The sequence below is a fragment of the Chiroxiphia lanceolata genome, chromosome 1, assembly GCF_009829145.1.
Source record: "Chiroxiphia lanceolata isolate bChiLan1 chromosome 1, bChiLan1.pri, whole genome shotgun sequence".
In the NCBI taxonomy this organism is placed as follows: domain Eukaryota; kingdom Metazoa; phylum Chordata; class Aves; order Passeriformes; family Pipridae; genus Chiroxiphia; species Chiroxiphia lanceolata.
Genome location: NC_045637.1, coordinates 56,207,958 through 56,231,993, shown reverse-complemented (window position 1 = coordinate 56,231,993; position 24,036 = coordinate 56,207,958). Strand labels below are relative to the sequence as shown.

The 24,036-nt window shown below is 37.6% G+C and overlaps 1 protein-coding gene across 1 annotated transcript in view; it reads right to left on the bottom strand.

The window, feature by feature from the left end:
- The window catches only part of CDH7 (cadherin 7), an 87,688-nt gene that overhangs the window by 30,651 nt on the left and 33,001 nt on the right, over nucleotides 1-24,036 (bottom strand). Inside the window, 4 exon segments of the mRNA XM_032702801.1 lie at nucleotides 3,319-3,506; nucleotides 4,736-4,903; nucleotides 7,485-7,604; nucleotides 16,252-16,546. Coding sequence (XP_032558692.1) covers nucleotides 3,319-3,506; nucleotides 4,736-4,903; nucleotides 7,485-7,604; nucleotides 16,252-16,546 — 771 coding nt within the window.

The following is a 24,036-nucleotide window of genomic DNA, read 5'->3' as shown; positions in this document are numbered from 1 at the left end:
GTAAAATGTTTAGGCAGATTTCAGGCTACAGACTTAATTTCTTCCCTGATTTCCTACCAACGAGCACACATTATCATCCAGGGATAACCCTTGCCTGACTCCGTAGTGATCTGGCAGGTAAGACTCAGTAGCTGAAGCCCATTTAACCTACATATACTGTTATTAATGGTCTATGTATTTGTTCTCCAGAGAAGAACAAGTTGCCCGGTAGCCACTGTGCTTGAGCTCTTCACTTCTCTCCTAGACAATATTTTCTGCAGGGTTGGCAGGGAGTGTCCTTCAGCCCTGGGCAAGACACTAAGTTGTCTGGAGTCAAAATGCAGAGCTAAGGACATCCAAAGGTTTGGGAGGTGCCTCTCAGCATGAGGACTTGCTTTTGGGTATGGCAGAGTGTACCGAGTCTGGATGCAGTGCAGTTAATTTTCCACACAGCAGCCCCCCACAGTGCTGCACTTTGTATTGGTAGCTGGGAAGGTGTTGACAACACACCAGTGTTTTGGCCACTGCCAAGCAGCGCTGGCACAGCATCAGCACTGTCTCTCCAACATTCTCCACACACACCAGTAGGCTGGGTGTGGGCAAAATCATGGGAGGAGAAACAGTCAGGACAGCTGATCCAAACTGACCAAAGGGATATTCCATGCCATACGCTGTCTGCTCAGATATAAAAGCTAAGGGAAAGAGGAGGGGGGGAGGGAAGGGGTATTCATTATTTACAGCGTTTGCCTTCTGAAGCAACTGATACACGAAGCCCTACTTCCCAGTAAGTGGCTGGACATCACCATAAGGAATAAGATCTTCTGTATTTTTTCCCTTGTTTGGTGTGCATGAGACCTTCACTTTTGCTTTTGTAAACTGCCCTTATCTCGACCCACAATGTTTTTTCCACCTTATTTCTACCCCCCATACCCAAGTGGGGTGTGATAGAGTGACTGGGTGGGCACCTAGCACCCAGCCAAGGTCAATCCACTGCACACAGTAAAGTGAATTAATAATAGCAGGAAAATTGGAGAAAAGTTCTAATGACGGACAGAAAAAAATCTCAATTCTTATGTCAAAATATAGCAGCATCTAGGTTTAAAGATTATTAACAAATTGGATCACTTCATCAGGTCAACAATTTTTAACCTTTTTAATGTAGTTCAATAGCTATTTCACAGAGCATTTCTTAGGACAAATGTTCAGTACTGAAAAGTCCAGTTCAGCTCCCCAGCTAAAGTTATTACAGAAATAATAAATGGCAATTATTTGGTCCACTGTACAGCACTGCAATCAGGATATGTCAGGAACAAACACCATGACTACAAAAGTATACTAAAAATTACAGTGAACTCACCAGTTCTCAAACTAGATCACTGACAACCCTGACTGATTCAGTGTTGGTCACTGTGGCACTGGTAAATGCTCTCCCTCTAGGATAGGCAAATTTCTCTCAAATCTTTGGTCAAAAATCTTAAATGAGCAACTGAAGATGTCATATTGAATTTGGCTGTTGAACAAAGAGACTACTAACTTTTCATCACTTGTATTTCAAACATACAAGTTTGAAATACAAAAGGTAGTATAGTTTGCAAGAAGCCTAAGATGGGTGCTTTCGCCTTAAAAAAGATAATTCACACTACACATATTAGAGCCTGATCTAATATGCATGTTCACAGTGCTGAACATACTCCATTTGTTGTGACGTGTGGATTCTTACTAGCTCTCAACAGCTATTAAGACAGAAAACTAGCCCATTGCTTTGCAACATCATGCAGTTTTAGCTTCTTTCAAAGGAGATATGTTACTGAAGTTTTATTTCTTTTTGGAAAAGAACTGATGCACCAGAGAAGGGGAAAAAAAACCCAATAAAACAAGAAAAAAAACCCCACAACTGATAGACGAAGGTTACAAAAATTAAAGAGTATATTGGGAAGAAAAATCCATTACAGAATTATATCAAGTACAAATGTAAGTCCTTGTTTAGGAACATAATCACATATATTCTAAAATGCCAAGTGATTCCCACATTTTAGGGGTATTAAATTGCTGAGGAATACATCCAGTACAGGTAGCTGGGTTGCAGAGGCAGTTGCAGATTTAGCTCTAGGTGGCTGGAGTCCCAGGCAAGAGGTCGTGAAATGCGGACCCTCTGCAGAACAAAGGTCACAGGGGCCTGTGGCCCAGCAGGGGACAGAACACTCAGAGACATGGCAGGGGCTGAGAACCTCGGACCTTACTGGGCTTAGACTGTGAGGGGATAAAAGCCCGGGGGGTGCCTTTGTTCCCAGTCCCTCCTCGGAGGCACCAGCTCGAGCTGCTATTTTGTTACTGTTATTGCACCAAAATGAAATTATTTTAAGGATCTGGACGCCTGACACACTGCTATAGGAAACATGGGGTCAAGCTAGTAAGGAAACCCAGTCTGACTGTGTGAGCATGGGGTGTATAGCTGTAAATGGGCTTTGGTCCCAACTCAGGTGGTGCAAGTGTGATGGCCTGAGTGGCTCCTGGATGGTGAGACAGGGAATTTTCCTTAAAATTGCTCTACCAGAGTTTGTCCATAGATTTGGTATTGTCATTGCCAAGCAGTCACACATTCAGAGTAGGAAATTATTTAAGAGATTCTTCTACGGTGTTGCATTTTTTTTCCTGTTTACAAAAATTAAATTTTCTTGAATATTTCAACGTTTTTATTTTTTTAGAGGGTAGTCTAAAATGAGTTGCAGGAAGGTAAGAAAGCTGGTTTAATATTTTTATATAAACACAATTTTTCAATTTTAAAAGGTTACTTTTCTAACTGTACATACAGAGAGCTATGAAGAAAAATATTTATTTAAATTTTTCAGTTTTTTAAAAATAATATTTTTAATAATATATGAAGCTGTAAAATAACTATTTTCACTGTTATATAATTTAAAAGTTAGTGGTTCTATTCAGAACCACATCAACCAAAGACAATTAGATAATTATTTTTAAAATTAATTTTGGGATCCTTTTCTTATTTGGAGCTTGCATTTTCACTGTGAAATATATTTCTGTATTTTCTCTTTAATACAAAGACAAATAAGACTAAAGCTTATACTCCCATCCAAATACAGGCGCTTTAAAAAAATCCTCATCAAAACAATACAGCTCTCACAAAACATAAAAAGCACAATATTTTTCAATGTAACTCATTAAACCCCTCCAAATCATACAGTGAAGCCAAGATGAAATATACCAATGGAAAAAACCTTTACAGCAGACAAGACTCTTAAAAAGAAAAACCCATATTCTCATTACCTGCCCTCATCTTGCAGAGATCCAAATAGAATTGGTAGATAGAATCAGACTCACCTTCTGAATTGTTATGATTCCCTCTTGAGTGTCTTTGTCGACAGAAATTTTGAATACTCCCAAACCATCACCATCCACAATCTTATACTCCATTTCAGCATTAGGTCCCACATCTGCATCTGCAGCTTTTATTCTGGCCACCACAGAAGCCACTGGCAAAGACTCTGGGACATTATATTGATATGATCCTGTGAAATTTAAAAATTTAGTGAATTCAGAGTCTTCTGGGGCTGAAGGCAAAACCCAAAAATCTAGCTTTCTTAAATTTACTTTCCTTTAAATCATGTGCCTGAATATTTACTCAGGCTACAAGAATATATGCTTCAGTTTTGAGACTGAATTGCCCTTTTTGCTAGGTTCTCTTTGTGACAGACTCTTCCTTAAGTACTATAGGTATAATTTCTTCATGTGACAAGGGAGGTATAACATAAAGATGCAAAAATGATAATGCAGAGAATGTTTTACTTTGTTTTCCAGAGAAGAGGAAAGTAAACTAATATCAATATAAAATCTTATTATTTTATACCTGTGTATCTTGATTAGGCAGTTTGCAATCTGAACATCACTAGAAACTGATACATATTCATTTCTTTAACAGCAAGTGCATCAACTTGAAAATTGCAGCTTCTTTATTCAAGTACCAAATGATATATATGCTGTCAAAAGGGTATCTGAGTGCAGTCTGTAGCCAATAACACCCTCACCTTCAAAAATAACTCCACTTATTCTCTTATTATTTCAAGCAGTTGGTGGCTTGAAATAGCAGGGAATCTATTACGTACAGATCTATTTTTTCATTTTGGAGGTGAGGTTCGAGTTCATGTGAATATATTCTTCACATTATTTTAATTCTACTTTAAGAATTATGTTTTTTTCATTTAAAAAAAGAACCCTAGACAGAATTCTATGAATAAACTGTGCTCTTCAGTTTTGAGTGTACAACTGTGTGCTCCTTTCTTTGGTTAGGAGGAGACACACCTTGGTCAAAGAAAGCAAATAGAGGGAAGGTGACTTTCCAGCTCTTTTGTGATTAACTCTTTAGGAAACATTGTAAGGATATGAGAAATCCTGCTAAAATGTCAAAGGAATATGAAGGATTAAGGGTCAAATTAAAGAATCCTGAAGTCTAACTGGCAAGAGCTCAATATCGATTAAGATATCTATTTTTTGCTCTTCTTTTTCATAGAGAGGAATGTCCCTGCTGTACACCACTTCTTTTCAACTCGTCCAATCCACATTAGGGAAAGAAAAATTATGTAATAATGATAATAATAATTACTATAACTAGTGGTCAGTGATTCTGAAAGTACTTAACATGGAAACTAAGCACTTTTTGTTTAGAAATAGCAAGGTGTGTAAAGAAAATAACAATGTTTAGGAATAATATTACAAGTTATGTATTTACAAAGCAACTTACTGCGTGGAAAGCGGGGTGGGTTGTCATTAACATCAGTCAGGGTGACAGTTACAGATGTGGTCCCTGATAAGCCACCATTCTGCCCAACCATGTCCTTTGCTTGAATAACTAACAGGTATTGGTCCTTGGCTTCTCTATCCATATTCGGAAGGGCAGTCTTGATAACACCTGCAGTAAGACAAGCTGTCAATGGCTGCACAAGCAAATATGCTACTGTGAAAGCTGAGTTTGCCTTTAGAAGGTAACAACAGATCAATGATAGCAACAAGAGTGGAATGAGCCAATTTTAACACTAATATCACAGCGTTTGACTAGGAGTCGAACTGACATACTACAAGCTTATTTTAAGTAGTCACCAAAACCCACCAGTTTTTATTTAGCACTAGATTCAGTGTGTAATGCTGTGCATAACTGTGTTTTCCAAATAACATCTCCCTCAACTAGACTTCACAATGTCTTGGGTAACACTCCCTTCCTTGGAAGATGTCCTTTTCTATATTTGATTTCCTACTCTTTTAGAGTTAGGAAGAACAGAACATTCTGCATTAATTTTTAACATCCCAAGGTAAAGATTGATTTAATGATGTTTTGAATAGTCATTCACCACATTAACTCTTACTAATACTGATATCATGCCACACTTTGCAGATATATGAAATTGTCTTATTTTTCCATGTATTTGATTTAACAATACCCACTTCTAAATCATTAGCATAATCAAGAGAATTTTTATTTATTAATGGAAATATTGTGATATCTGAAGTAGTTTTTGTTATATCCATTTGATGATCTGCACACGATTTGTAATTAATTGATTTGAAATGAAAACTGGAGGAAAATTCCATGTTTCATCCTTTCAGTTATGCTGATATAGAGCAAAAAATAAATATGCCCTCTCAAAATATGATGATTTTATGAATATTTCATGCTCAGTACACAGTACAGCTGCTAACTCTGATTTCCAGAGAGGCAGCCGTTTACTCCACCAGCACTTAGTGTCAGCAGTGAAGGAAACATAAACAAACTAAATAAAGAAGAGGCACATTGGGACACATATCTCTTCATCTGCTATTTGTTGAATGTTTAGTTAGAGTTTTATTTCTTCCCTTACGAATGCAGGACTTGCCATTAATCACCTCTGTGTTGAAACATTTATGTCACAAGCAGAACTGTCTGGCACTATTTCACCCATTTTACAAGACACGTTAAAATACAATTAATATACAATTTCATAGTGTTATTATTTCTACATTGCTTTTCCTGGCCTGCTTGTTTTTCTATCATAGTTAAATTACCAGGCAATATTAACCAATCATTTGGAAGATTACTGTCAAGAACAAAGGAAATTGGAGTATTACATCAAAGAGAAATGTATGCAAACATTTCAGACTGAATTCATCAAGATTTTGATTTAGCAGAAACTACCATAGTACTGTTCAAGGGCTGACTGCATTCACTGTGGCAACACACATTGTACATACATACATGGAGAGACAGAAACAGAGAGAAAACCACTATAAATCATACTCATTGGAGGGAGAAAGGCAGTGCTATGTATACCTGCTGAGCATGGACCTGTTGCAATACGAAGATAACTTATTTCTGCAAACTTAGATATTGCTAAATTGAGTGTGGCTTTTTGGTCATAGCATTGAGATTCAGGTCTGATTCACATCAAAGACTATTTATAATAAAAAGGGTAAATACTTTTTTTTCTCCTTTGTCTCAATTTGGCTATTTCCAAAATGAAGATTGTAATTCTTCTCCTTGTTGGTGTAAGTGAAGGCTCAGGCACTAAACTGAATTGAGCAGAGCGAGAACCTATTTTCCTGCTTTATGAAATGATACAGCAGAATGGGTAATGTTTACTAAAGCAACAAAGGATTAAAGATTGCATCTTGTCATGACTTAAAAATATTCACAAAATTTCATGAAAATTATAAAAGCAAAATTTCACCAGTAATATATTTTGAAAGTGGCAGCAAAATGTTGTATCAAATAAGGATAGGAAATGCAGTGTTTTCTTCTTCAAATTAATATATAGATTCATTTTCCACAACAAAACTTCAGTTCAAAAAGTAGAATGAAGAGGTAATCGTGCTGTAAATCTGTTATTATGGAAATCTGACTGTGTGACATTTAGATATTTCTAAGACAAACATCTGCAAAAAAATTGTTCACAGAATCACCAAATATGCTGACTCAGAAAAGACCCACAAGGATCATTAAGGCCATCTCTTAGCCCTACACAGGACTATCCCCAAGAGTCACACCATGTGCCTGAGAGTATTGTCCAAATGCTTCTTGAACTCTGTCAGGCTTGGTGCTGTGACCACTTCCCCAGGGAGCCTGTTCCAGTGCCTGACCACCCTCTGGGTGAAGAAAGTCTTTCTAATATCCAAGCCAAACCTCCCCTGAGAAAACTTCAGCCATTCCCTTTGGTCCTGTCACTGGTCATCACAGTTCACAGTATCTTGAAATTTTCATTGATCAGAGAGATGGCAACAGGCAGCAGACCAGGCAGTTGGTAGATTGACAAGATAAGAAATTCCATTCCAGCAAAGTCTGTTTATTACATAGCTCAGACGTATGGTTTTCATAATCTATTCTAAAGAATAAGAGATTAAAAGATCAACACAATCCAAATGTATTCAATTAACCAAGAGGTCATATTAGTAAGTTCCTAGCAAGTTTTAATGCACATTTTCTTTTTTCTAAGCATTTCTGCAAAGAGTTTATGGAAAGTTACCTGTTTTTGGCTCCACAGAGAAGTAAGGTTGTCCTTGCAATATACTGTATACCACTCGAGCACTGTTGCCGTAAGTAGGATCATCCGCATCAGTGGCTGTCACTTGAACCACAGAGGTCCCTGTAAAATGTTCAAAGGACCATTGTACGTGAAAGATCAAAAAATATGAACTTCAGTTACTCAATATGCTGTTCCAATATATATCTGGAACAGTGTGAGGTGGCTTTTTCACAACTGTTCATCATTTCCATGCTGACTCAGCTTGGTGTATAAAGTTCTGTTTGCAAACTAGTATTATCAGCTATTACAGAATTCCATCTTCCCAGATAGTCTCACCCTTTGATTCACAACAATAAAAAAAATCTCACCCAGTAGCTCCCCCTCTCTATCTCTGCCTTTGGTTGATGGAGGATATGTGAGCAATATTTCTGTAATGATGGTGATGCCTGAAATCTGTTTGAGTATGAAATATAGTAATAATTTCCCTTTTAAGAGAAGTCTGAATGCTGAAATTGTAATGAATCATTAGAAATTCAAACATACATACACATACATGTTTTATACATTTTGATAACTGTACACAAAATTAATGTTGGCCTACAAAATTATTTACTGCTTCATAAAGAGATGGATGAAGAGTTTCTGTTTCAGCTCAGAGAAAAACTGGTGAAAAGTCCTTTAAAAAGTACTAATTTCCTTCAATAATATGCAATACTTGAGTATCAGCTGTGGCAATAACCTAGTGCATAAAGATTCCTTAAGCAAGAAATGTCTCTATGTTGACAGGAATAAGAAAGCAAAATGTCTAACTGGCTAGCAAGTAGGGTATATTTTGTGAAAACCTCATTCTGCATCCAGCTTCTATTCATTATGTTCTCCACATCAGTTCCCATTTGTTTTGTTCCATACAACAGCTTCCATGATGTATGCTGAGAGCAGAATAAAACAACACCTAGGAGCCAGGGCCTTGGCCATGGTCACCACCCTTTGATAGCCAGAAAGGATTATTTTTTCTCACTGACAGATTGTTTGGAACATTCAGACCTTCCATTCAACAGCCCAGGGACCCATTTGGAGGTTAGATTGCAAATTAATATTGTAGCAATTTGGCAGATGCTCAGTAAAGGTCTTCAAGACAGGATCAGATTGCTTCACAGACTGGATTTAGACACAAGATTAGAGAGAAGCATTTGTTAAAGACAGTGTTCATTTTCTAAAAGAACACATTTCTGACATGTGAAAATGAGAGTAGCAAGTCTTGAAATCTCTTTTTAAAAACAAACTGCAATAGCAAGTGTCCAGGGTGAACTTAACCTAAGTTGTATTCTGGTCAGTTTTATTTGGATTTTTTCAGGAAATAGTGGGGGAAAGTCTGAAATTCTTCCTATCTGATATAGTATATCCCCCATCCATTTTCCTCAGCTTTTCAGTTCTCAGTTCAGTAGAGCATCATAAATGGATCCTGGGACTAGGCTGAAGGTTTGGAGAGAGGATTAAGTGTAGTTCTTCATAAAATGGAACAGGATGGGACCTACTTGAAAGAATTCTGACCAGAAATGGTCAGTCATAAGATAACTTTATTCACTTAGGTTATGGCCTAGCTAACCCGCATTCCTGATCTCTATTCCTGAAGTATCCATGACAAAGTAGCATGATTGCAATTCTATTTAAATGCAATTTTTCTCTCTTGTGACCTGTCTGATATTTTCGGGCAGTGAAAAGGTTATTCTGAACCTGAAATTTCACATGCAACTATTAAGTAGATGGAAAGTTTAAAAAGAAAATTGGTAGTTAATCCATCAAGTCATTTATCAGTTATGGGACTTAAAATACATCAATTTTCTGTTCACCAGTAACTAAGAGCTTTGATTCAGTGTGTCAAACTGATTTTACAGATTACTCTATAATGTAATTTCATACAGGGACCTATTTTAAACTTGCCAGAGTCTCTCCAGCTTTTGAGAACAAGGGTATCATAATGACTATTTGACATCCTGTGTTCTTTGTGAAAGCCAGGCTTAACCATTTATTTTTTTTTTTTTTTTTCTTTTTTTTCATTTTCACAGACCCCTAAGCCCTGCAATGAAGCTTACAAATCTGCAAATATTGGCAAAGTGCTTATAAACCTCACACAAGTTACATCTTTGCTCCCTGCTCTTGCCGCTTTCAAGGACTCCAGACCAATACAAGATCAAAGAAATTACAAGCTCTGCAATCTCAGCACAGACATTTTGGAAATGCTGCAAGCTTAGAAAGTGCTTGTTTGCTGTAAAAATATATTGATGTAGCAAACAAACCCTCTACATTCCATGAGATGAATAAAGCCATTATCTGAATCTAATTGTCTCTCTTCTAAAACACATGGATCCTTTAGAAAAGGGTGGGTTTTAAGTAGAAATTCTAATGTCAAGTCTTTCTGCTGTAATTCCACTTGAGTGTAATCAGTAACTAAAAACAATGACATTTTTCTAGTCCCTTTATGCTAATCAACTTCTCTTAAATCTCAATGGGTGAAAGATCTTAAAAAACCCAAAGAACAAAAAAACTGCTGTTGTCACTATTTCTTTACTAATTGCACACAAAAAAATTTGAGCTTCTGAGAGGCTGAGTGTCCCATGCTGAGAGGAAGATTTCTGCCCAATATATTTTTTAAAAAGGATATGAAAGATAACAGAAGGTATTCTTACTATGTGAAAAGTCCTATGTGTAGGAAATCAGTTCCAAGGAAACATAATGCACAGAAAGATCTGTATGTGAAGATTTCAAGAGATTTTTCCAGAGGAAGCAGACTGCTCTTGAAGAACAGGAATTCCTTCAGAGGATGATCATTGCAACACACAGTTGTCCTAATCTTTCTACAGTGGATTGATATCAAATTCTAATACTTACTTTCCTTTGAAAAAAAATGACCCAGAAAGCTGTAGGGATACTCATGGACAGTAATTAAACCTATAGTTTGAGGAAAAATGGGTAGTTGCATCATAGTTCCAACTACGTCATCTTAGAAGAGTTTGTGCTCCTGCACTGAAATTGTCTTCCTTTTATTCCTGAAAAATTTGCCGTACCTTTTAACACAGACAGTCAGCTGCCATTTATGCATCCAAGATTAGGACTCACAGGTAACGTGGGGCAGTCAACAAATGACAGCACTCCATCTAACAAAACTAGTGAGCCAGTAAATCTTATTTATGTCAGCATTGTTCAGAGCCCTAGAGTGCAAGTGTAGACAGGACACTAATGCCACCCCACACACTCATTAGTGACTTATTATAAATTGCAACTTCACAACTAGAACTTTAAATATTACTTACAGTTTGTGTATCTGACATGGGGTGAAAAAATAAATAGGGGTTATTTATTTAAAAACTGTCTTTTCCTCTTAGATGTGGATTCCTCTACAGCTATTTTTCTCTACAAGTATGTTTCTACTGAAGCTTGAATAAAAGTTCATTAAAAAGAATTCTACATGTAGCAACTTCAAAAATTTTTTCAGCAATTGTAGCAAATACTGAGGAAAAATCTGTGCTGCTTAAAAGTGTTTCCCGTATTTCTTCCTTTGATACTAGCTAGTAACACACTGAATTCCATGTGGGTGGCACAGATTTCTGATTTTGTTTTCCAGAATGTTTAAGACAATTTTTAACCTACACTTTAATATATATTGATAGATATTACAAAATCACAGTAATCTCAGAATGTGACTTATTATTCTGATATTAGGGTAAAAGGAAGGGAGGATATTTGCAGAGAGGATCTTGAATTTAGAATGTTATTTGTACTTTAATTTACCGAAGTCAAGACTAACAAATGTTCCTGACCTGGTGCAGAGATCAACCTTTCCAGGGATAGTATCAGATAAAGCTAGTTGCTGAAGTTCATTTTGAGTTGGCGATCCTTCAAAGGGATTTCTGAATCTCTGACTGTATTGTTTTAGAAACCTCTGCAGAGTTTTTCAAAAAGCTTGCTAGTACCTTGTGTGTATTTTATCAAACTTTAAAAAGATTTTTTTATAAGAAATGCTTGTATGACTTCTGTTTTAACATTGGTGAGATCATTTATGGGAAAAATGGTTCCTAAAACTAGATGATCTTAACAGATGCATAATTTTGAAACAGCCTAAACCCTTATCAATTGAATTTTAGCCACATTAACAAAGAAAAAATAGACCTTTAAAGGAAGTCAGTTATTAAAGTTAATAACTGATATCAATTAATGATGTGTAATATGTATAACACAAACCAAAGGCGTCACACTTCTACATGGCATCAACTGCTACCAGGAACATTAAACACCTTTACTATAAAGTTATCCATAATTCCTGCTTAATCCTTACATACAAGAATCCAGCTTGGTTCTGCTCAATACCATCTGGTATTTCTGTTCTTCTGCCACTGGCCCTAACCTACCGCTGATGCAGCAACACCTCCACAGCCTTTCCCCTCCAGGAGTGTGAAGGGGGACAGACAGAATCCTCTTCACCTCCTGTTTTCCCTCCCAGAGCCTCATTAGGTCGCCTTCACTCTGGGACAAAGATCAAGTCTGGTCTCAGACAAGCAGCAAGGTCTCCAAATGCACTACATACTTGTATCAAAAATTTAAGCATGACACAATGTTTTTGCTTTCTTTTCCTTTTCTTTGTTATAAAATTCAAATGTTTCTATCCATCTCAATCAGGGATAATAAATGCGGTATGTTTTGCTGGGTAACAAGCAAAGCTGCTGATATGGCTGGAGAGTAGAAAATATTAAACAACCAAAACTATGCTGGGTATTGGAATTTTCATCCCCACTTCTCTTGGCTATAAGTCAAAGACCAGTGTAGTGGTTTGGACTTTGTTTTCCCCCAGAGGATAAGAAAAGTGGTAGACCCCAAGGGGTGGAAACCCCTGGAAGTTTTGAAATTCTGTCCAATGAGTGCTCCTGCAAAAATGTAAACATACCACAACCAAACGGAAGAGAAGAGTTGTAGTTTTGGGGGTTAGAAGAAGTAGCCATGTTGTGAAAAGCCACGAGGAGAGGGCAGGAGCTCTCTGGGGTGGGCCTCTGCCCCCCCCAGCCGCAGCTGGGGGCTACAGAGACTTGGAACAGTGTTAAGCTGGACTATGTGTCTGTAGCTGTGAGCTGGAGGATGTTTTCCACCGTGAGTGAGCAGAGAGAGCAGAAGCGGCGGCAGCGTCCAGAGGTTATGGCTAAAAGCCAACTGATAAGGCCTGAACCAGGGAAGCAGCAGAAACAGCATGCAGCCAAGGAAGACTCAGAGCTGCTCAAGCTGAGGTAGAGAACCGGCAGCAGAGAACAGAACTAAGTTTCTACAGAGAGAAAGCTTGGGGGTAAGGACTGCAAAACTCCCCTAAACCTTGTTGGAGATCCCTCCAAAAACGGAGGGAGATGGACTCTTACTGATTAGAAGTCCTAAATGGGTAAAGGAGCTTAAGAAGCTCGGTCGTCCTGAGAGCTCAGCCAGGACGGAGTGTGGGAGGTTGGCCTTGAGGCCCTCCCTTGCTGCAAGCTACAAAGAAGCTCGCAGCCTGAGACAGGGCACAGAGGCCCTGCAAGGAGCTTGAATCTCCTGGAGATACCAGACCGTCACGAAGACCCCCTGTGCTTCATGATATGACGTGGTGAAACGACCTTGTCTGGGGTGATGAAGACCACAAAAGACCCCTCGGTTGGTTGACGACGGGGCTGCGAAGGGCTTGGATTCCCCCTCGTGTGTGCTGGCAGAGATCCAGTAAAAGCTGCTGCAAGAAACAGAAGAGAGAGAGCCTGTGCCTTAGAAGATGCTGCTGCTTAGTGACTGCTACTCTGAAGAAGTTGCTGCCCTGAGAGACTGAAAGGGATCTGTCCTTCTTTCCCTCCTGGACTTTTATTTGGAGGGGAGAAGAGATCTGATCCATTGTAAATACTTATGTCATAGTAGAGATAGCTAAGGTTGTATATAATGTATTGTAGTATTTATTTGTATAGTCATTGTAATATATTCCCTTTCCCCCATTCTGAGTCTGGTTGTGTTTTGTCTGGAAAAACCCATCTCACATTGGGTTGAGATGTGGGAGGGGATGGAGCTAGGGAATTGGATTTTGGGCTATCTCAAACCATGACAACCAGTATCTCACATTAGCTATTTTTCTGGTGAACATCACAGAAACATACTTTTAACTATAATTTGCAATCTTTTTGTTTAAAATACAATATTGCTGGATTTAAGTAAGAGATACAGTTCAAAAAAAAAACGTTTTATGATTTTCAGACAAGCCATATCTTTAGGGTTTTTGCTATGAATAGATTTACAAACCATCAAGATATTTACCCTATCCAGGATAATCAATATAATTGGGTCTGACCCAAATATAATTTGAACCCAACACAAAGTCATTTCAAATAACAGAACAGATTGACTTCAATTACCCTTAGATAATGTCCTAAAATATTTGTCAAGTAAAATACAGAATCATTATACTTGCATAACCAGCCTGTAGGTTAAAGGTTATAGTTTTCCTAGCTTTATAGTTAATTTGGGTTTATAATCCTGTGATCTCTTTCATTTCCTTTAATATCCAATTAAAAATCCTTGTCATGGATATAATTTTAAGCAAAATAGGAGAGAGATACTTTGTATCTCCTTAATATTTAATGAATGCTCTAGGTGATTAATTAAAAATTATGTTATATGAATAAACTATGAATTGCTATAACTATGTAAGACAAGTGCACCAAAGGCATTTCATGGTAATCCTTAATTCTGTAACAATGCAATATTCAGTAGTTGTGTGATACTAACCATGAAGATGTTTAAAATGTGCAGTTTCAGGAAGGTCATGAACATGAACAAGAAACTGCTCTTAGCTGACACAAATCTCACAGAGTGCACAATCAGAGTTCATAATTTTGCACAACATTTCACCTAATTTGGAAATATATTTGGTGTTGTATGGTCCATATGGGAGATAATTCTTTTCACTCATTTATAAGGCAAAGATCTGACAAAATATGCAAAAGCAGCTCATTTTGAAGAACAGTCCTTACGTTTTCCCGTGCACACAGTGCACTCCTCACAGATAGATTTCCAATATATTTTTGGAACAAATGGAGCATGAGTAGGGATAGAGGCATGGATTTGTATGTGTAGGTAAATCTCATATATCTGTAAGAGTTGTCCATACATCAGTATGCCAACATAAGAAAGGACAGAGGTAACTCATGCAAAAGAGAAATATGGAGATAATTGCTTTTCAGGGCATAAGACAAAAATGAAAAATAATCTAACAACTGCTGCATGCTACATCTTACTTAAATAATCTAATTCTAAAATAAAACGGCAATTTCATTTAAAAAAACAAAGATATATCTTAACACAACATATTTTTGAAGTGCTGACTATTTAGGTTTTACAGTCTTAGATTATCTGACTACCTCTGTTTTTTCAAAGTTCAGAAATAAAAAGTTCTCAGCAAAGTATGATGACTTCAGGTACTTCCTGTTACTCCACAGAAGCTGTGGTGTCTATATCTATCTTTCTTTCAAGGTTGCTATGCCTCTTCAGCCATCCACATAGCGTTTGAACGACAACGAATACCAAGCATCAATGAGAAACAGTGTCAACGCTCACTGCTTAGTAGAATAAATGTATAGGAAACTTATTAGCAATATTTTACTTATCTCCCATTGACTCCTAAGCTGAGTTTCGAATACAAAAACAGTGTTGACTACTAATTGCTGCAGGGCACTAAGGTAGGGAATATTCTTTTTCCCTCTCTAGCTCCAATTTAGATGCATTGTTTAACGTTCAAAAACACAGGAGATCATATTGAGGAAACTACAGAAAAATTTATATGCACAGACTTACTGTAAGACTATCAAATTTTAATACAGTTTAAAATCAGTCAAGCAAAGAAAATCTTTATTTCAATCACCATATAACTGTCTTAAGCTAAAGTGAGCCTTCACATGTACATATTTCCAGTGAATTTTCCAATTAAGTTCTTCCTTTTATTTTCTTCATGCTTGCATTTATAATTTCATGTTAAGGTACAATTTACCTTAACATCTCTAGGCCAAGCCTTAATATGGTTTGAAAGAGTCAGCTTTCAAAGGAACAGTGGCACCTGACAACCAATGAGCATTGGGTCTCTTTAAAGTGGATTTGATGTTGAAATTCTTCCCTAATTCAAACTCAGGAAAAATCAGCATTTCTTATTTTCCAACAGAGGGTCTGAAGTCTCTAAAATCCATTCTTCTCTCACTCCACCGGAACTTTGAAACTATCTCAACACCTGCTGCTTGCATATATTTCCCAGAAAATGGGATTTCAGTGTTAGAAAAAAAATATTCAGTAAGCTATTACTGATATATGCAACACTTTCCAAAAAATAATGCTAAGCACTAGCAGGAATTTGAAGAGTTTGTTAGGAACAGACATTATCTGAACAAAATTATATATTATCACCTCTGAGTACCATAACATAGGTGTGAAACTTATTACTGTTAATGGGAATTATAAAACAAAGCCTCTGGGCACTGGGATGGGAAAGACACCATAAAACGGTTATCTGAATCCTTACATAGCAATTTGAGTTTCACAACATTTTTGAAAGGCTAAATACTTAATCTAGCATGTTATTTCCAGTTAAGTCTTGAAATATCTAACTGTTGCAGGTGCCTCATAGATAATTAAGTAGCTGAGTGTGATACAGTAAAAAATAATGAAACTTTTAAAAAGGCAATAGGAACAAATTTCCCACAACACCAACAGTGTATTTTGCACTTACCCACAGGAGACATCTCAGGAACTCCAGCAGTGTAGGGACCATCCAGAAATTTTGGTTCATTGTCATTGATGTCCTGAATCTTAATGACGAACTCAGACTCTGGTTCCACAGGTTTATTAGTCAGCCTATCTAGTGCTTGTGCTCGGAGCGTATAGTAGGCCTGCTCTTCTCGATCCAGCCTCTTTGTAGCATGAATATCCCCCGTGTTCTCATCAATAATGAAAATGGAACTTGCCCCTTCGCCTGACAAGATGTATTTGATGGAACCATCTCCTTTATCAACATCAGAGTGAAGCTGGTGAAAAATTGATGAGAGATGAGATTAACTTACAAGAGGTTCAGTGGCAATGGAGATATGTAAAAATAATTCTTATGTTGAGCAGTAGTACATGAAACTTCCTTGTTCTTGGAAAGATAAGCTGAATGTTTATCATGCCCAGTCTGTGGAGGGACCATTAGAAACTGTCAATTTGATCTTTTAAGCAAGGAAAATTTCATTCTTTCCTGCAAACAGTCTCATTTCCTTACAACCTTCTCATGCCAGAGTATTATATAGCCACATGCATGCACAGATATGATCATAACTGGGACTTTATTCCTCTCTGAATTTAACTATGTTGTTTGTTTCAGCTTATTATCCTACTGAAGGGTGAGACTTCAAACAAATGTCACTATAAACCTAATGTCAGTGTGTGTTTGCTGCTGTGGTGTGTTTACAGTTTCTTCCTCAGTGTTACTGTGTTGAGCAGGAAATATATCAAATGTTCCTCATAAGGGAGCAGTAGGGAAAGTACTCTTCTTTTTGCTCTTGTGACCAGTGACAGGATTCAAGGAAATGGCATGAAGTGGAGTTGGACGATGTTTAGGTTGGATATCAGGAAAACACTTTCACCCAGAGGGTGGTTGAGCGCAGGAACAGACTCCCCAGGGAAGTGATCACAGCATCAAGCCAGTCTGAGATCAAGAAGCATTTGAACAATGCTCTCAGGCACATGGTGTGACTCTTGGGGATGGTCCTGCGCAGGACCAGGAGTTGGACTCAATGATCCTGATGGGTTCCTTCCAACTCAGCATATTCTATGAATCTACAAAATGAAGTTAAATGCATTGGTTGATAAATTGCTCACTGCTATCTGATGGGCCGGTAACTTCACTTCTTCACTTCCGTATCTTGCTTTTCACTATCTATTTTCAGAAAATGCAGAGTCTGAGAAAGACCAAGGTGTCCTGGTGCTGCCTGAATTACACAGCATTGAAAGCTAGGTGTAGTTTTCCTGGGACTACTTGTAGCAGGAACATAACAAATATACCTCAGTAGGTCAAAACATATCTTCCATTAGAATGGCAAGACCGATTAACAGAAAGAAAATTTCTTCCTCATCACTCAAGCTATTTTAACTTACAGAGCAATATTCCACAGGTTTTCCAGCTCTTTTATATCCACTGAGTTTCACCTTCCTTTTACACAACACAGACTCAAACACTTCTTACATACTTCTCAAACTTCTATCAGCAATGTAATTCATCTGGACACCACGTTAAAGTAGCACACACATATGATATATTTGATAAAATACAAGTGAAAAGAACATCAGTAAAATTTAAAGTACCTTCTTCCTTGTTAAAAGTAGATTAATACCTACACATAGCTGAAGACAATATTAAAAATGTTTGGATTCTTTGTATCTCGTATCTACTTTGTACCTGTCCTAACTCCAGGTCAGTGTTGAACTCCACTGTCATAATCATCACAATTTCTCCCACTAACATTTTTTTTTCTCTCAGTTAGGAGTATCACCAAGATAGTAATCACTTCCAGAATGCATGCAGAAAATTGCTATCTCAGGCATACCTCAGCACAGCTGCAAAACCTTTTCCTATTTCAACAGGGAAGTATTCATGATCAGTTCTGAATTTTTCAGTTGGATAAAAAACTGCTTATTTCTTACACATTATTTCACTTACACTGTTTGGATATCTCATACTATATGCAATTACAGTACTCTCCCTCTCTCTTTTAAGACAGAAATGGAATCTGGAGCTTTGGACTGGATTGGAAAAACAGAACTAGAGTGTCTAGATTAGCTACATTATTTAAAAATACGGCTTATCTTCATACTCCTACTACCTAACTCCAGAGATACCTAAACAAGCCTGAGATTTCTTTAGTGGAGTTCCCCAAGCATTTAAAACCCTATTTCTCTGCACACTCAGGAATAGTCAATACTGACACTGTGAGCAGGTCACGGTAAAATATATCTCACATTCAGGCTCTTTCAATTTCCACAGCACTACATATTCCTCAGCCCTAATGGCTGGGGGTTATTGAACAAACCATACCTCTGTTCATCTGACAAATCTGGCCACTAGGGCCTCAGTGCTTTTTCAAACTCGACTGGAGGAAGTATCCATCTTCCCTACAGAGAAGCAGTGGCTTGTGCAAGTTAAGAATCTGTCTGGTTTGTGTTTGATTTCTCTGAGACATACTTCAGGGTGCATAAGTCTCCGATGTGCTACAGAGGTACTGTGTGGGTTTCCCTACATAGCCATAATCCTACAGTCTAGACTGAAATGCTGAGCATCACATTACTCAAGAACTGAAGCTACCGGATACAAAGATTCCTGCCTTTGTGATCGCCTTAAGTGATTCAATTTTCTCCATATCTCACATACTGCAGGGCAACTGGTCTTTCTGTGCTGGCTGAGACTCTCACATTCTCCCCGTAAAAGTTATTCTACCTTTGTGGCATACTTGAAGATATGCTGGATGAGAGAAAAGCAGATGACACGAGCACACCCAGCAGTTTATCAGGCAGAGCAGTTTTCTGAAGGTTAGAGAAGTACAAAGTAGATCTCTTTAGGGCAGAGAAAGAAAGGCCTTCCATGTCTCAACTTGCTGAGATTAACATAGCACTGCTCATGGGGATGACGATGAGCACACTACAGTGGTCTCATGCTGAGAGTTGCACAGCTTACCTTTCACCTAGTATTAGATCCACCCCCTATCCTGAATAACTAACTAGCAGTGTTTGGAAAAGAAAGAGACCTTCAGGGGAGAGGCCAGAAGTGTAAATCCTTGAAGATGCACTGAGTAAGGCTTTCATATTCCAGGGGGAAAAAAAAATTTGTAGCTTCAGCATTTCCCATTGCTCCCTCAGTGGGCTTGCTGATTAACACCACATTATTCTTTAAGGAGTCTCACTCTGAGGTCCATAAATCTCCTCATGGATTACACTACAGTGGCTGGTGGACCTGGAGTGAAATGCTGACAGAGACCGATTTTTTTTGAATGATGCCTTGGTAAGAAAACTGCTACCGCATGGATTAGTAAAGTGATTAGCAAGGATCTTGTTATTCCCAAGGTTAAGGCTCTGGAAATGCAAAACTTCTTTGAATCTTTATTAAAACTTTGTTCTACTAAACTTTTTAAAACTCTGCTGGCCCATGCTCAAATTAGTAATGCGCCATTCTCTACCTACTTAACCCCAGGAAGGTAATATATCTTGAGATTTAGTTTATCTTTGGCACTATAGTACAGTCAATTCAGCGCAAAGCACTTCTGCATTCTGAAGAGCTTTTTTCAACATTTTTGTATGTATTTTAAGCAAATCTGATATAATTTAAAAGTACAATAAATAGAACAATGCAAAAAAATACTAGTTGAAAAAATTGTGAAGTTTGGTGCAGTTTTCAGATCACCTATATTCAGTTTCACATCATATAATTCTTCCAGTGATCTTCAAAGTCACTACTGTAGAGACATCAATGATTTGCAACTATGAAAAAAAATTCTGATGTACTGTACCATATTTACAGCTCTGCTACTACCAAATGTGATTTCAAACTACCTGTGGTTCCAGCTACTGAACTTAACATCCTAGGAATGAAAGTGCTATTTTCCTTATAAGGTTGGCTTTAAAAAACACTTTGTACATTTTGTTATTGTTGGATATTCTTGTTTTATTCTGTTGTTGTTACTTGGAGGGGGATGTGTCCCCTTTTTTATAGAAGAAATACATTAAAGAATAGGACGTGGGGTTATTTGTTCTTGTTATTGATTTGATGACAATTATAGGAATGATGATAGTCCCCAGGACAGTTGTACTTGACAGGAAGATTCTAGAAAGCATCTATGGTGGTGCCATCTGCTACCTTGTCTATCACTCCTCCCACTTTCTACAGCGACATTCTCGCAGGAGGTAGAACTGCAGTTCAGTCTGTAGCTGCACGTGGGGACTATGACTTTTGAAGTAGAGAGGATCAAGGCAAAAGCAGTTTCAAATTCTTATTTCAAGAAACAAGGAATTCACTTGGTAAATCTCATCTGACCCCATTCTGAATTCTTCCCGACAAATTTTCTTTCAGAGTCAGTTGCAATAGATACTGTAAATAAAACTCCCTTTTTCAGGAAAGAGGAATGATAGAGACAGTTGCATGTTCCAATTCATTTCATCCATTGCCACCTCCACACAATATCCATGATTGTAACTCTCCAGGTTACTTGGCTATCAGTAACCTTATTTACAGTATAAGATTCATGATCCAATTATTATACACTGATCCTGTTGCTTCTTTGTTATATTCCGCATACATTTAACATAAAGATTTTACAAGTTCTGGGGTTGGGTGTTCCCAGCATTACACCATGTACAAGAAGGAGTACATGAGAACAGGAAAAGGAAACAGCATTTTTCTACAAAGAGATGATGTATCTTTTAACAAGATAACTTTGATGTGCTGGGAAAGAGCAGAGAGTGAACAGATCTAACAAGAAGCCTTGTGGAGGCAGAGAGGGACAGTGAGTATAGAAGTGCATCTTTTTTTGTTGTTTTTAGAAGATAATTTATTGAATGCCCTATGTTGTCTCTGAGCTCAACCTAAAAAAGAGGGCACTTAATCTTAGGCCCAACTCCTAAAACTCCTCTCAGTTTTCAGAAATGCTTGTTTGGATATGTGTGAGAGAAGGAAGCAGTCAGCTTCACTCAACAGCAAAGACATTATTATCCTAACATTTTTAATAAACCCAATTTTATTCTCACATTTTTTTGGCACTGTAGCAATATAGCTTAGTATAGGGTCTACTGTAATGGATTTATGTATATGTTGACCTTTAGGGTGAGGATTATTTTAGGAAACCTAAATAAAACATTTCCTTCAAAATTCCTAATACTCAATAGTTTGTGGATATTGTTTATTTGTATGTTAAAATCTGTAGAACCAAAGACGACATCATTTTGTATCACTTGCCAATAAAGTATGCTAATGCAGTATTTCCAATAAAGGACATTAATTTTTATCAGTAAGTAGAGATACTGCACTGCATTATTAAAAGCATTTAAAGTATTAAAAGCAGTTTATCTGCCTACGATTGATCTTTTTTATGTCTGAATGAAAGGTTTGCTGTTTTTCAGATTTTCAGTTCAGACTTCTTTAAGGCAGGTGCAATGTTCATATGCCTCTCTTCTCTGTTTTTCCTTTCCCAAGATCTATCTTAAGTTTTTCCTCCCCCTGTCAGCATGTTAATTGCAAAGTTTATAGATTCTTGGCGAAGAAGAAATGAAATGGAAAACATGAGGAGCAGATGGTTTTTTGACACCAGCAGGATCACAAAGGTAATGGAGAGAAAGAGATGGACAGGGCAAACATTAGATGCTTCAATAAAACCTAACTTCATAGTTCCCTGAGATCATAGGAAATGTGCACTCCTTTGCAGAACTGAAGAGTTTTCTCAAGGAGGAGTTACCTTGCATGCACCTCTACCTTTCTCGCTATGAAAGTAACTAGAAAGGGAGGAGAGGAATGAAAAACGCCTCCTCACGCCTGTGCAGGCACCCATAGTTATTGGTGATATGCAGCTTTATTCCTGCCTTCTCACTAAAAGCAAGGCAGCACTAGGAAGCCAAAAAACCACCAAAAAGAACACCAAGACAGGAACAATATTCCTGTCCATTTTATAACCACCATTTACTATCACAAAACAACCAAGAATTGATTGTGGGAGGAAGACACTCTTGTATTCATGCCGCCTCCCCCCCTTCCTGCTTTCTGGGAAAACTTAAGAAGGTTGTATAGAGATTTAACATGTAATTTCCAGAAGATGAAAAAAACCTGGTGATTTGAAACAAAAATGTAGTTTGGTCATTTCTATTAAATGTTAGTCATTAAAACAGCCAGGTTCTTAAAATTTCTGTTCTTGTATTCATCATTTACTCTGTTCTTGGATTCAGTATTTACTGTGGTTGGACAAAGAAGTTTTGAAATTCTCTTTCCTCTCAGATTGCCACTCTTAGTATGTATTTTGACTTGTAATAACTCACAAAGTACTGGATATTTACAGGGTTGATGGGTTGGTTGTTTAAAATACACCATTATGTTTCTCAACCACCAGGATAAGTAAGGGTTCAATGTTGCTGATTTGGAACAATTGCAATGCAAATAATAACTAATATTAAAAATTCAGCATAGACAATGGAGTTAACATTTAAGTAAAATCCAGTGTGCACAAATACCACATTTCAGCAGTGTCTAAGGGCTTCACGAATACATTAGTTATTAATATGATTGTTGTTTTCAGAGGGAGCCATGAAACCTCCACTCTTGTAAACTGAAACCATATTTCAATATCAACAGCTTAAGACCTCGTTTTAGATTTCTTTTTCAGTCTCAGTACAAAAGTCATGTGGGACAGAAACAGATTTCACAATATTTTATTGATGGCAGTAAAGGTTTGTGATTCATATAATTGTCTTCATACTCAGGCACCAATGAAAGTATTATTCAGCAGGTAATGATTTCTTATAAAAGTCTATTTTCCAAAAACTGTTGAGAAAGTGATAAATGAGCTCCTGGAGGGTGTTTGTTTGCTTTTCATTTTATTAATTTATGTAAACTATAGTAACAGGCTCAGAAGAAATATGCTGGTCTACATTCTGTGCTTTCAGCGTAACAGATAATAGTGAGGACAAGAGATCCAGCCAATACAAATGGCCATACCCAAAACCCCAGCATATTTAATCAGAGTTTGAAAAGAAGGAATATGCTTACAATGCTGCCAGAGTTTCCTTGTCTCAGTAGTGTTGTCAGTATAGTAGGGAACCAGCACAGACATCTGTGTCACAGTGGCACAATTTGCCACACTGACGTACTAGCAATTTTCATGCACTGTTTGTTGCCTCCAGACTTTCTCTTTGTCAGCAAGTGCAGAGATAGTCATGTGGGATACAACAGGTCTCATGCTGTAGACCACAGTATAACCACGTTATATTTATCAAACACAAGCAGTGGCTGACAGGCTTACTAAAAACCCAGTCAGCCTAGACAAGACTTCTGTCTTGATTTAAAATATCCAAAATAGTATCTGGAGTGCTCAAAGATTACCAAAGGCCTAAGAGCTTTCTGAACTGAGGTCCAAGACACTCCTGAGATCTCTTCACATCCAGCACTGACCTCATAGCTGCCTGAACTCGAGACTGTCTCTGAATCACCTTTTGTCTTGCTACAGGTATACTAAAACCCCTACGAATGACCACAAGCCATATCTATCTACCTATTTATCTATATATCTATACATGTATGTATGTATGTATGTATGTATGTATGTATGTGTCTATATATATGTACCCAGGATCACCCAAAATGCAATGGCATAATAACAAGTTACCTATCAAATGACCACATTCACATTCAATGTAAAACCAAGGCATACCCCTTTGGGAGTATACCAGTTGTGTCATCTCACAACTTATCCTCATAGGCCTCCTGCAGGCAAAATATATGACACTGGTA